This window comes from Erithacus rubecula, assembly GCF_903797595.1.
Source record: "Erithacus rubecula genome assembly, chromosome: 3".
Lineage (NCBI taxonomy): Eukaryota > Metazoa > Chordata > Aves > Passeriformes > Muscicapidae > Erithacus > Erithacus rubecula.
In genome coordinates, this window is record NC_136689.1 from 18,151,479 (window position 1) to 18,163,963 (window position 12,485).

General features: G+C 35.2%; 2 protein-coding genes across 2 annotated transcripts in view; both read left to right on the forward strand.

Moving 5' to 3' along the window:
- Window positions 1-11,835, forward strand: part of LOC306800659 (nebulette-like) — a 52,829-nt gene extending 40,994 nt beyond the window's left edge. The window contains 7 exon segments of the mRNA XM_079302908.1: window positions 1,279-1,389; window positions 2,997-3,107; window positions 3,763-3,873; window positions 4,740-4,844; window positions 7,938-8,030; window positions 11,193-11,285; window positions 11,677-11,835. Coding sequence (XP_079159034.1) covers window positions 1,279-1,389; window positions 2,997-3,107; window positions 3,763-3,873; window positions 4,740-4,844; window positions 7,938-8,030; window positions 11,193-11,285; window positions 11,677-11,820 — 768 coding nt within the window. The 3' untranslated portion in view covers window positions 11,821-11,835.
- The window catches only part of LOC306800660 (LIM zinc-binding domain-containing Nebulette-like), a 248,841-nt gene that overhangs the window by 198,981 nt on the left and 37,375 nt on the right, over window positions 1-12,485 (forward strand).

A 12,485-nucleotide genomic window follows, 5' to 3' on the forward strand; every position in this document is an offset into this window, starting at 1 on the left:
CTTTCATGATTCAGAAAAATTATGTATTTCTTCATAGTCAAGGATATAGCTCAGTGTTTTCCCATAAAGGTTCATAATACATTTTGACTATATACTGCATGAAACAAGAAGATAAACCTGGAGTGAAAAACGAATTAATTGTTCAGTCACATTTCTTTTTACCCAAATGTCAGCTGCGTTCCAGCTTATTCTGTTGACTTTCCACTGTAGAGAATTCTGCATGTATTTCACATTTTATAACAATACAAAATTTCTTCTCTGGGACCACATTAACAACTCATTCAGAAGAGAGAGCTGAATTAAATAGTTCTGAGTTAAATAATTCTAAATTAGAAGAAATTGTTTCCTGCTGGTTGTAGGACATGCTTCTGATGATCAAGAGAAGCATCTTTAAAAATATCTGATTTCCTTTTATTTAAATAAAGAGCTTACAGGGAGATAAAGGTACTCACTGCTGCTTATGAAATTTAATATGTAATTAACAGTATTAATTAATGTCTATGTAAATATTCTGATAAATATTTTGTACAAGGTTCTTCTAATTCCTTTGCTTAAAAAAGCCTAATCCTCATCTGGAGATGCAAAGAGTAATTAAAAATCCTTACAAAACTTAAAGATCTTGAATTTCAATAAGCTTGCATCATCTCTCTAGGAGCTGGGAAGAACAAAAAGAACCAAATGTCTGTGGACAGGTTCTAGTGTGCTTTGAATTTTTTACTGAACATTTGAGTACTCTGGAGGCTGCAGTTGCAGAATGTTGATAGGTCATACCAGTGCAGTGTCTAGGAGGCACAGGAGTGATATGGTAGGAATATTGCTTCCACATTTTAATTTATCAAGAGGTTGTTTTAACAGCTCCTAGAATGGTGTTTGGGGAATCCATCCTGACTGGGATGCCACTAATGGAACTGAGGTAAAAACTGCACCATGGCATTTACTGGTCTGCAGAAAGAAAATGCTACTGCAATTAAAATATCTGTCCAGAGACAGACATAGCCCCTAAACAGTGTGCTAGTGCTGTATAGGACACAGTTGCTATTCAAGAGCACAAAAAAATAGATGATGACATTACAATATTTTTACTTTTTCAACTTTGTTCCTTTTGATTTCACGATTTCCAATTCTATTTTAAGTCTGAAATCTGTACTTCAGCTAATTCATATTTCATAGAAATTTCAAAGAGACTCTTCAGATGTTTAATAAGTGGCATTTCTTTTCAAGATCTTGCACAAAAAAAGAAGTGGTGAAATCTCTCTCTCTCTTTTTTTTAATCCTTAGAAAGAGTATCGAAAAGATTTGGAAGAAGGGATGAAAGGAAAAGGAATGACAGTGTTTGAAGATACACCAGATTTGATTAGAGTGAAAAATGCAGCTCAGATACTAAATGAGGTATGTTATCCTAGTCAAGGTTATTAATACCGCAGAAGGTTCACTTTGTGTTAAACTACGAAGATTCCTATTGTTTTTTCTTTTACATAATCTTCAATGAAATATGTAAGTATTGAAACTGAGGCTATTTCTGTTTTGCTTGAAAAATATAGTAAAGCTCTGGATAAAAAACAACAGAGGACAGATAATTCAGATTTTCAGACAAGTGAAAGGTCATTGGAGATTGTTAGTGGGGTCAGTAGATTCAGCATTTAGAGCTGTGATATAGATATACATATGTTATAAATATATATATGTGTGAATAAACATATATATAATATATAAATAAATATAAAATTAATATGAAATAGATTAATATATATACACACACATATATATAAGAATCACAAGGAATGCCATGGATAGGGCAAATTTGATCACTGTAAAGAAGTATGGGAATATATAGCTTAACTCCTAGGATTATCTTTTCCTTGGTGTTTTATACAATGTGGAGCTTAGAGGAAACATCTGCCATCCCATCTTTAGCAGAGAGGAATTGAGGCATGATGTATTCCTGCAGGTTAATTTACAATTCTTTCAAAAAAATGTGATTTGTGAAGTAGAGAGTTGTTTTATACATTTATTTCCACATCAGAGTGAGACAGAGAGGGAAGACTGAAAATATTTTTGCTCATGTCCTTGTAAGTGATTAAACCACTGTATTGAGAACAAGCACATATTCCTTCTTTTTCTAATGAATATACAACCTAAAAATAATTAACAAACAAGAAAAGAAAGAGGCATTTTAAAGGTCTTTAGGGGTCTTTACTTTGAAAAACAGTTTTCCACAGGCAGAGATGAACTAGAATAGAAAAAAAAAGAGATGAATATCACTGCAGCAATAGAAATAGCACTGGATGAAAATATTTTTTTATTTAAAAACTTACAACTATTGTATAAAATATTTCCATATTACTTTTTAATATAATTTGCTGATGAACAAGGAACATATCCTTGCCTGGATAAGCCAAAGATGAAATATTAATTTTGTTTTCAGGTTATTGGTTATTTATAATTTATGTTGTGAGGAAAAAAGCAGCAATCACGGATGAGGACTGCCACTTGCCTAATGGCTATGGTTCAGGAAAGACCTATTAAATGAATAAATTACAACTTCCTGATCTGGAAGTTCACTGGAAGCAATTCTGTATGGTATTAAATTTCTAACATGTAGTCTTGTCATAAATAAAATATTTTCTTAAAAGTAAAATGTGTTTCAATTAGACTGGTACCAAAGACCAACTTATTACACCATGTTCTGCAGAGCTAAACTTCCCCTTTACTTTACAGCATAACTGTAGCAAGCTGCATGGGCTGACTTCCACCCTCTGCCACATTAAATATTCATTGATAGAGGTTTGTACATTCATTGAATATCTTCTAAAGTTTTCCTCCTGTAGTTTGTTATGTGTTTTTTCTGACAACAGCTTACCAAGACTCTTGAGAACGGTGACTCTTGAAAGTTTTGACTGACTCTAGATCCTAAATTTACGTGTCTTGTGGGAAAAAAAAACTACTTGTAACTCTCTGGATTTTGTGAATATCATGCATAAATTCTATCTTCACAGAGGCAATACAAGAAAGACTTGGAAACTGAAATTAAAGGGAAAGGCATGGAAGTTGGTCCAGATACACCTGAGATAAGACGAGCCAAGAAAGCTTCTGAAATTGCAAGCATGGTCAGTATCACTCCTGGGGCAAGCTTTCCATTTGAGAGAATGCAACAAACTACTGTGATTGAGAATTCCAGGTGGTGACCAATCCAGACAGTACTGAAAACACAGATGTCTCTAAATAGCTAATCCACTGAGCTGCAAAAACAGTTGCATAATCAGTGTAAGGGGGAAAGTTAAGACCAGAACTTAGACCTTCCCATCAACTTCTGCAGGTTGTTCTTTTCCTCATGAACCATGCCTGGCCTGGAGTGTGTTTGGTCACTGTGGACCCTGCTGCTTTTGGGTCTCAACAGCTTCTTATTTAGGTAGAGCCAACTGATAACAGAGTTAGAGAGATGCTAAAGCATTATGGCCTCAGTCTTGCAAAGCATAGCAGAGGAAGAAATTCTCACCTGTCTGACTGAGGCTGCCAAAACTGCAGGGACAGCTGGATGTGAAAGGCTACATCTGATTTGAAGTGAGCAGTGTGTTAAAAGAGTTTTTTAACCCATCAGCAGCTACAGTGTAGGCATTGCATGGATAGATTCTACAAAACTGTGCTGTTGAATCATTAGTTATTTGGTGGATTATGAATGCTGGCCAGTGAAATTGATTAAATTGGGAAAATTTGAAGAATTTGCCTGTCAGCTGTCAACATTTCCAATCCTATTCTTTTCAGAAAGAATACAAGAAAGACTTGGAGAATGAAATTAAAGGAAAGGGAATGGAAGTGAGTATGGATACCCTTGATATACAAAGAGCCAAAAAAGCTTCTGAAATTGTCAGCCAGGTGAGTACAGAACTAATTTCTTTAAGATTACTTTGAAAGTAAAACACAACAAGATGTAAAAAACCATAAAATCCTCTTGAAAATTCTTAAGCTAAAAAAAAAACAAGCAGTGCACAATAAAAATATTAAATTGAAGAAATCGAAGAATTTATTTTTATAGTGTGACCAGTATTATGAGAATAGCTTTGAAGACAGCATGTACAGACATGTAGTAATAGTTATGGGCTTTTTTACCCTTTATCTTTTCTTCAAAAAGAATATAAAAAGGATTTGGGGACTGAAATGATAAGAAAAGGGATGAAAGTTGGTCCATATATTCCAGAAATAGTGTGTCAAAATGGTTTCAGAAATAGCAAGCCAGGTAGACATAGTCAAAATGCTTCAATTCTGCTCGACATATGCTGCTCAAAAGACTTCTTCTGTAGTCTTCACAGCCATACTAAATTAATTTGCATGTAGGAAAATGTCTGAACTACCTGATTCTTATTTGTATTTAGGCATGTTAATGGAAATGTAAATGGAATTTAACTATTAATATCTACCTGTAGTTCTTTTCACATTACTTAATTCCCTAATGTTACATCACATGCATCCTGGCTGCGAGGGGAACATATATATGAGGATATATTATGTATGAAGATACGTTAAATATGAGGATATATATAATATATTATATATTATATATGATATATTATATATTATATATATTTTAGTGTGGGGGCAGACAATGGCAACAGTGTCATGGAGAAAAGAGTTTAAGTAAATACTGGACAGGAATCAGGAGGCTCATTAGCAAAAAGAATCTTTTCTAAAATTTGAATCTCCTGAGCCCAAAAAGCATAGGCATGTAAAAATTATTTTTTCAGAAAATGTACAAAGGTGAAGCAGAGAAGATGCTCTGTAACTATTCTGCTGTCCCAGACACTCCTGAGATGGAGAGGATAAGAAGCACTCAGAAAAACATCAGTTCAGTGAGTAATACTGCTTCTCCCATTGCTTGTAACTTTTCAGATATTTTTTAGTTTAAATAGGCTCTCTTGTGCCACAGTGTAAAATAGGGAACTTATGAGTAGAAGTGCTTTGAACCATTTCCATAATTTTCCTGGCAAAAACTGCATCACTAATTTCTTTCAGTAAAAATAATACCCAGCTTTTCTAGGTGTGACAGTTATTTTGAATTTCTACACCGCTTATGCCACCTTGCCAAGCCACAGTTATTTTAAAATGAAGATCTTTTTTTTTCTTTTTCCATCAAGCCCCAGGAAGTACTTTATTTAAAAGGGGAAAAGAAAATCTAGGGCTTCTTACTGTACATTTTTCATCTGTTTCCTATCATATGTACTGAGCATCAAGATTGGAGTATAACATTTGAACAGATCAGATTTCATAAACATATATATATATATAATGATTTTATATTACACTTCGTATATTTTTAAATTTTATGCTAGATTTAAGTTTCAGTTTATCCCTAAATCTAAATTATGAGCTTAGATTTCTAAAATTGCCCAGTTTGGGATGTATTAAATTCCACTTCCTTTTTGGGCCATTAATGCTGCTGTTTGTAATTCTGCCTTTGCTTGTACTAGAACAGAGAAGAGGAGTAAATCTAGCCTCCAGAACAAGGGGCCAGTCAGTGGCTGGTTTTTAAGGCAGACTAAGTAATACTAATAAAGCACATGTTTTGAGAGAAAGGAATCTAAGATGCTTAAATATTTTTAGTATTATCTGACACACATGTTCTTTAACTTAGAGACATCCTCAGCTCCTCCATCTCTCAGAAGTGACTGAGTAAACGGAGTTTCTCCCAGAGGTGTTTGCCTGCAGCTCCCCTGTACAGCTGAGGCTTCTGCAGGGGAGTGAGAGCCTGTGGGGAGAGCAGAGGAGACACCCTGAGCCTGCTGCAGGCTGTGTCACTCCTGTGGCATCTCCAGCCACCACCTGCCCTTTTTCTGCCTTTGAATGAGGGCTGAAGGCAGCTGAAGGCTGCATCTTTCTAGCAGGAGCTCTTGACTGGCTCACTGGCCCAGTTTTGCTTCCTGTCATCTGCTGGCTACTGGTTTGAATGGTGGTCTGCACATCTTCAGTGTGATGTGGTTATCACCATTTTCCATGTCACTGGTGTCCTGCCAGGCAAGGCTGGAACTCCCTGGAGCAGAGGGATCCAAGTTAGCCCCTGTGGTCTGCTTGCCTCCTTGCTCCAGCCTTTGATAGCTTTTGATGAAGTCCTCAGTGGGTGAGTGGCTCTGGCAGTGTGGGCTCACTAAGTTAGGTACCAGGCTTAATTAAGACAGGTATCACCACTTAATTCAGCCTTGACAAGGCTCTGACACATCTGAAACCCTTGCAGCCCTGTAGGCCAGTCTGAGCTTTCAGAGCCAAGGCTGATAATTATCCTCTTATTGTTCTAGATAATAAGGAATAAAATGTTTTGTCTTTGAGATGATTTCTATTTGCTTTCTTTTGTGATTTTCCTATTTCTCTTTGTGAACTGGGTCTCCTCCAAATGTAGGAAAGCAGTTTACAGTAGTGAAGGAACTATATTTTTTCTTCTTTCTTTCTGTTTTAATCTTTCATCCTTCTGTGCAGTTTAGATTATAAAGGTAAATTATTACTGGGAGCAGCCTAAATAGATAAAAAAACCAATGATCCCTAATAGTCTTCTGATTTTTGGATTTTGTCTCAAGTGTTTTTCTGCCTTAAGGGACAAAAAATAACAACTAGCTCTGCAGATAAGATCATTGCTGCTTTTAGCTCACTAGCTCATTTGGCAGATGATTTATAAAAGGATATTTTCTTCACAGTCATCTCTTTCATACAAAAATTCCTGTCTCCGACATATTTTACCACTCCTTCCTTGGTAGAGGAGAAAAGTATATTGTAGTCCAGTCAACAATATAAACCTTTCTAACATGGTGCAGAAGAATTTTGAAGTTCTTACTCACAAACTGTCTCTGTTATCACATGGTAAAACAAAATTCTAGATTGTTAAAGGTTTTCTGAATATTTGAAAAATTAGTTGCAGACATTCACTCTCCTCTAGAAAATTTGGCAGTGGTATTCACCTCAGGCTATGGAGGACTTCTAGGAAGTAGGAGGAATGAATAAAGAATGATGTTTTTATTGTTCAAGGTTTGTTGATAAGAAAACTTAAATGGTAAAGATTTATGTTATTAACTCCAGAATCAGACTTATTTTTTACACTAACTGACTGGAAATACTTATTAGGGTGGCAACAGCTGTGACACCAAATACTGAAAATCAAGTAAAACTTCTTTAGGAGTTTTCCAGCATGAGCTGGTGCTCCATGGTTATTTAAATTGTAACCATGCTTGGAATTTGTGGAGCAGTTATTTATTGGCTCTTTCAGTAACTTCAAATGATTGATTCTACTGATGTGCTTTCTGTTTATCCTTTACTGTAACAATTGAAATATAGGGAATTATATAAACAGCATGTACATCTTTTAAGAAGTGAGTTTTGCTTTTAGATACAGTCCTCAGCTTTCTGGTTTGAAGCTAGGAGTCAAAAATTGCAAGACTTGGATTGCAGCTCTGTAGATTGTTATGGTTGTTTTTCCATGAATATTTCAATTTTCTAGTTTGTTAATTTAAAAATGATTGTAATGTCTGTACACTTCTCACACTATTTTAAGATCTGAAGACTACAGAAACCAGATCAAGTCCTGCATATACATGCACCTTCAATTACATTGAAATGAATGAAATTACTCAAGCATAAATTTGCATTTGTAAAACTTTATAGAATATTATATAAATTTTTATATTTTTTCCAAATGTAAGTATCTCATTGCAAATAGTGAAAAATACTGAGGTCAGTTTAAAGGATGAGATAATATTATCTGGATTACAGCTGAAAACAAACAATTTTATTGTAGTTATTGATAATTAGTGTTATTTATGAAAAATTAAAGTATTTGCTTTCTTAGCAAGATTAATAGTCAGACCAATTTGGAACTTGGAAAATTGCCTAGCCCTTTTATGAGAACTAGCATTTGCATTGCTAACAGTCTCATAATTATCTTTTCTTTTGGGAAAATGAAGGTGTTTTATAAGAAGGAAGTAGGAGCTGGCACAGCTGTAAAAGATACTCCAGAGATTGAAAGAGTAAAGAAAAATCAACAGAATATTAGTTCGGTAAGTGCTATTAACATAAAATATTCTAATGTGAGTAAAAGATGGAACAATTTTTTTAAAAATCTCGTTTACCAAAAAATTTTTCATTTTCATATCACACATCTCTTTCAAATAGTTGTCCACTGGATTTTGGATACAGAGCTCTATTCTAGCACAGCTGTAGTACTTCTGTGTCCAAAGGTGGAGATTCTAATTGAAGCATTAAGAAAAATAAGAAAATATTTTAACTAAATATTTGAGGAAAGTATTTTGTCTCTCATGAGTGAGAAATAGGAGATGCCTTTCCCCATATGACAAACTGAACAGCAGTTGTATTTGCAGGTTAGAAACATACTATGTCACAAAAAAGAAAATCTGTAACATTCTGTTAGAGACTGCATGTATTGCATAGGACTTGATGCAGTTTGCACTTCAAGACAAGAAAAACTGTGTCCAGAGTTCACCTGTGTGAAAAGCAGGAGAGTTGATGCCCCTTTAGGTGCTGGTCATAAATTGATCTGTAGATCTGATGAGATTAATTCTGAGTTGTTGTTGTTTATCTAAAGATACCCTATGTCTTTGGCACTTCAATAGGCAAATGAAAATAAAATATCAAAATTAGAATAGAACATTATCAAATATTCAAAAATATTCAGAACATATTCAAATAGAACATTATCTTCTGATAAAAATGTGGTAAAGCTTTCGGAAAAAACCTGAATAGTAACTGCCAAGCAGCAAAACCCTTGTAACTGCATTGTTCACTTTGTTATATTTGGTGGGGCCTCCTCTGGGGCAGTTTTTATGTTTGTGACATGACTTTTCTGATTATTCGATTTTTTTTTTAAATAAAGTTTGAAAATAATGTATAGACATATAGAGATATCGATACTATGTTGTGTTTAAATATTAGTTAAAATATAAATTAGGGACTCTGGTCACTTATTCTCATAGAATTTCATTGATTAGTAAACAGTGTTAAACACCTAATTTCCCACCCAAGTAAGGTCCATAGAAAATTTTTAAAAAATTTTGAAAAGCTCATTTTTCCCTTGGAACTTTTTTCTGCTTAATCCATCACTTTTTATCTTGTTGTTTGGAGTCACAGTTTAAGCTATCATGTGTCCTAAATACTGAAATAGTTGGATATTGAATAGTTGAAACCTGCTGTTTGGGAAGCTGTTATTTTCTTGATTTGAGGGCGAAGGTTTTTTTTGAGGTTGTTTATTTGGGTTTTTTTGTTGTTATTTTGCTTTTAAATTTCCAGTAACCACAAAATTTTATTTCAATAATAGTCACACAGAAGGGAGAAGTCTAATTCCAAAGTTTTTTCACAATGCATTTCAAAGTGAAGTGGAAAAATACTGTACACTGTTCTTGCTGTTTTAGAAATCCTAAATAGTGGTGAAGAGGGAAAAATGAAAAATTGGTCAGTATGCAAGTAAACACATTTGAACAAAAACCTACCAAGGGAAATACAAAATGCATTAGTGGTGTAGTGCTATGATGTAAGCATGGCCTTTACCTTGTTAGTCTTTGCGTAGAGTTAATGTTTTACAAAAGGTATTTTATTACATGTAGTGTACTTGAAATTACTTTAGTCTTGTATAATATTTATTAGAGGTGTAGTATGCCAAATTTAAAGGCAATGTACAAGAATGTTTCAAATTAGATGTCAGTGAGAGGGAAATTATATTGTGCAGTAAGAGGGAAATTGCATTGTGTAATTTACAGGAGTCCCAAAGGAAGAGTAAATTATACCAATTTTGAATCCATTGGATTAAAATATTTTACATCAATTTTTGAATTTAGCTAGAAGAACTTGGGACAGCCTTAAAACTGTTTTCTGGGCTAAACAAAACTAGAATATGGAGCAAATTTCCAGTGAAAGAAACACCAGGGCACCAAAGTAATACTTACAGTACAACCAACCAACCAAAAAAGTCCATTGAATCATATTCTGAAAGGGTTCAGATCCTTCCAGATTACATGTGTAGGAGACAAACATCAGAACTGTGTTTTCAAAGCCTGAAATACAAGGTGGTGACAGCCAAGGAGGTTGAGCTCACCTCACCTGTTGTGATGATGGTTTGGATGAAGCCAAGGTCTCACAGAAATTCCAAAGCAAGCCACAGACCCATGGACTGAAGCTGAATCTGAACTGAGAAGCTACAAATGACCAAGGACTTTTAAAAAACTTGTTTATGTTGATGGGCAGGGTTGGACCCAGCACAGGGAAGAAGCAGCACTTTGGGAAGAAGATTCTATTTTTTTTTTTTGTTTTTGTTAGTGCGAAACCTGTGAAGACACCCCTGTGGTTTGTCAGTCAATACCACAAAGCTGGGGTCTTATTAAATTCAAGTAACAGACATTTTGAAGCATTTTAGTAGCACTGCCAATTCTTAAAGTTACCTAATAGTCTCTATTAAAGACCCTTTGTTCTAGTGCTTTAGTATTTTTGCCAGTCTAGACTGTCTGGACTGAAATTTTTCCATTCCTGGTCTGTACTTTGGGCTGGTTTGGTTTCATTTATTTATAAGTTTCAGTCAAAGCAGCTTCCAAGTATGAGCTTAGAGAAAAACAAGTTGTTTTGTCAGTGCTATGAAATTGGGCATTCTCCAGAAGTACCATGCCTTGAGAAGAGAGTTGAAAATTAATGTTAGGAAAAAAACAGTAAGTAAAGACAGCACCTGCAAAGGCATCAACAATCCAGACAACTGTGTCCTCACTTGTGTGTCTGCATGTGTTTTTAGAGAACTTCTATGGGACTTTGAAGCCATCCACCCATTTAGTAACACCTAAAAGGCTTGGTTTCTGAAATGGACTGGTAGGCTCCATAGCAAGTTATTAGTAATACCAAGTCATTATCAAAGTGATGTGGATCTCCAAATAGTATATGCAGCATCCCAATTGTGAAAATAGCCACAATCCCATGTGATGTATATTCCCAGTGTGTTTCAGTACACTAGAATTGTTATAAGCACTCTCTGCTGCATTACATCAAACAAGATGCATTAGAGACCCGAGCAGACTTCTTTAAAAATTGAATAAACCTGTTGCATTGGTTTGTAGATGTGGTTCAGTAGTGCAGTATGTGTAAGGAGAGAGTATAAAGTGATGTATTGTAGTGCCTGTCTCTCACTTCTTTAAATTGATAATATTTCTGTAATATCTATTGTGCAGATTAAATACAAGGAAGAAATTCGGCGTGCAACAGCTATTTCTGATCCACCTGAACTAAGGAGAGTTAAGGAAAACCAGAAGAATATTAGCAATGTGTGGCCCATTTTCATTTCTTGCACACTTCTCTCTGCCATATTAAATGTGTTTGTGTCTTGGGTGAATATGTCTGTGGTGTTTGTGCTACTTTCTGTTTGTTCACAAAGACCAATTTAATCAATTAATGGTAAAAAGATAATCTTTAGCCTTGCACTTGGATTCATAACAATGAGAGTGAAGTATTCTGTTGAAATAACAATTGTCTGTGTTTGAAATAGAAGAACTGCCAGAGGGTGAGTACTGAGTATTGTGTGGAAAAATGGGATTGATTATTAATGAATGGTATTTTCCATCCAAATGCAATGTGCTCTTTAGTGATATCTATCACATTTACATATTCCTATTACTTGGAGATCTCTGTTGTAATATCTTCTGACATGTTTGCTAGGTTCAGTACAAAGAACAGCTCTGCAAAGCCACACCTGTGAGTGTCACCCCAGAGATGGAGAGAGTCAAGAGGAATCAAGAGAATGTCAGCATGGGAAGTTGCTATCCTTTAATACTTCGTATTATTTTTAGCTGCAGAAGATGAGTACAAAGTTCTGCTTTCTGAAGCTGTGCCTTTCCTGTAGTCAAGGAAGAACTAATGTATTGTAATATGTTGGAATTGAAGTAATGGAATTACTTGAAAACCTTATTTTTTAAGGAAGCAGTTGTGAAAAGGCTTTGCTTGGTTTGGGAAATGGCAGGTGAAGCATCACACATTCTATTAAAGAAATGGCTGCAATGCTTTGAGATTTTAATTCTCTTACACAGGTATTTGCAGAAAATCTTGACCATTTTTTTTATTTCTTTTAACAGAGTACCTATTTCCTGTTTTATTTTGCTTTGTAAAAAGTTTGCTACGCTTGTGCTCAAACTTCTGCTCCCGTACTTGTCTCCCTCTGGTTCCTCAGTAACCTTCTCACCAGAATTTAGTATTTAATGGCTGATATAACCCTTTTAGGAGCACAGACAAGAAAGCAAGGACTGGAGAATGATGCTGCCTTCCTGCACTGATGAAGTGTACCCTGTTAATGAGTCCATGAGAGACCAGCACTCTCCTCCACTGAGAGCTGCCATCAGCAGCCCTGGTTCATGGCTCCACAAATAGCTACAGGTTTCCCTAGGGTTTCTTTCTGCTGCATTCAGCACATTATTTTGAGAGTCACAATTTTCAAGAATTCTGCCCCTCAAACTCAACTTTTGAATTATTGT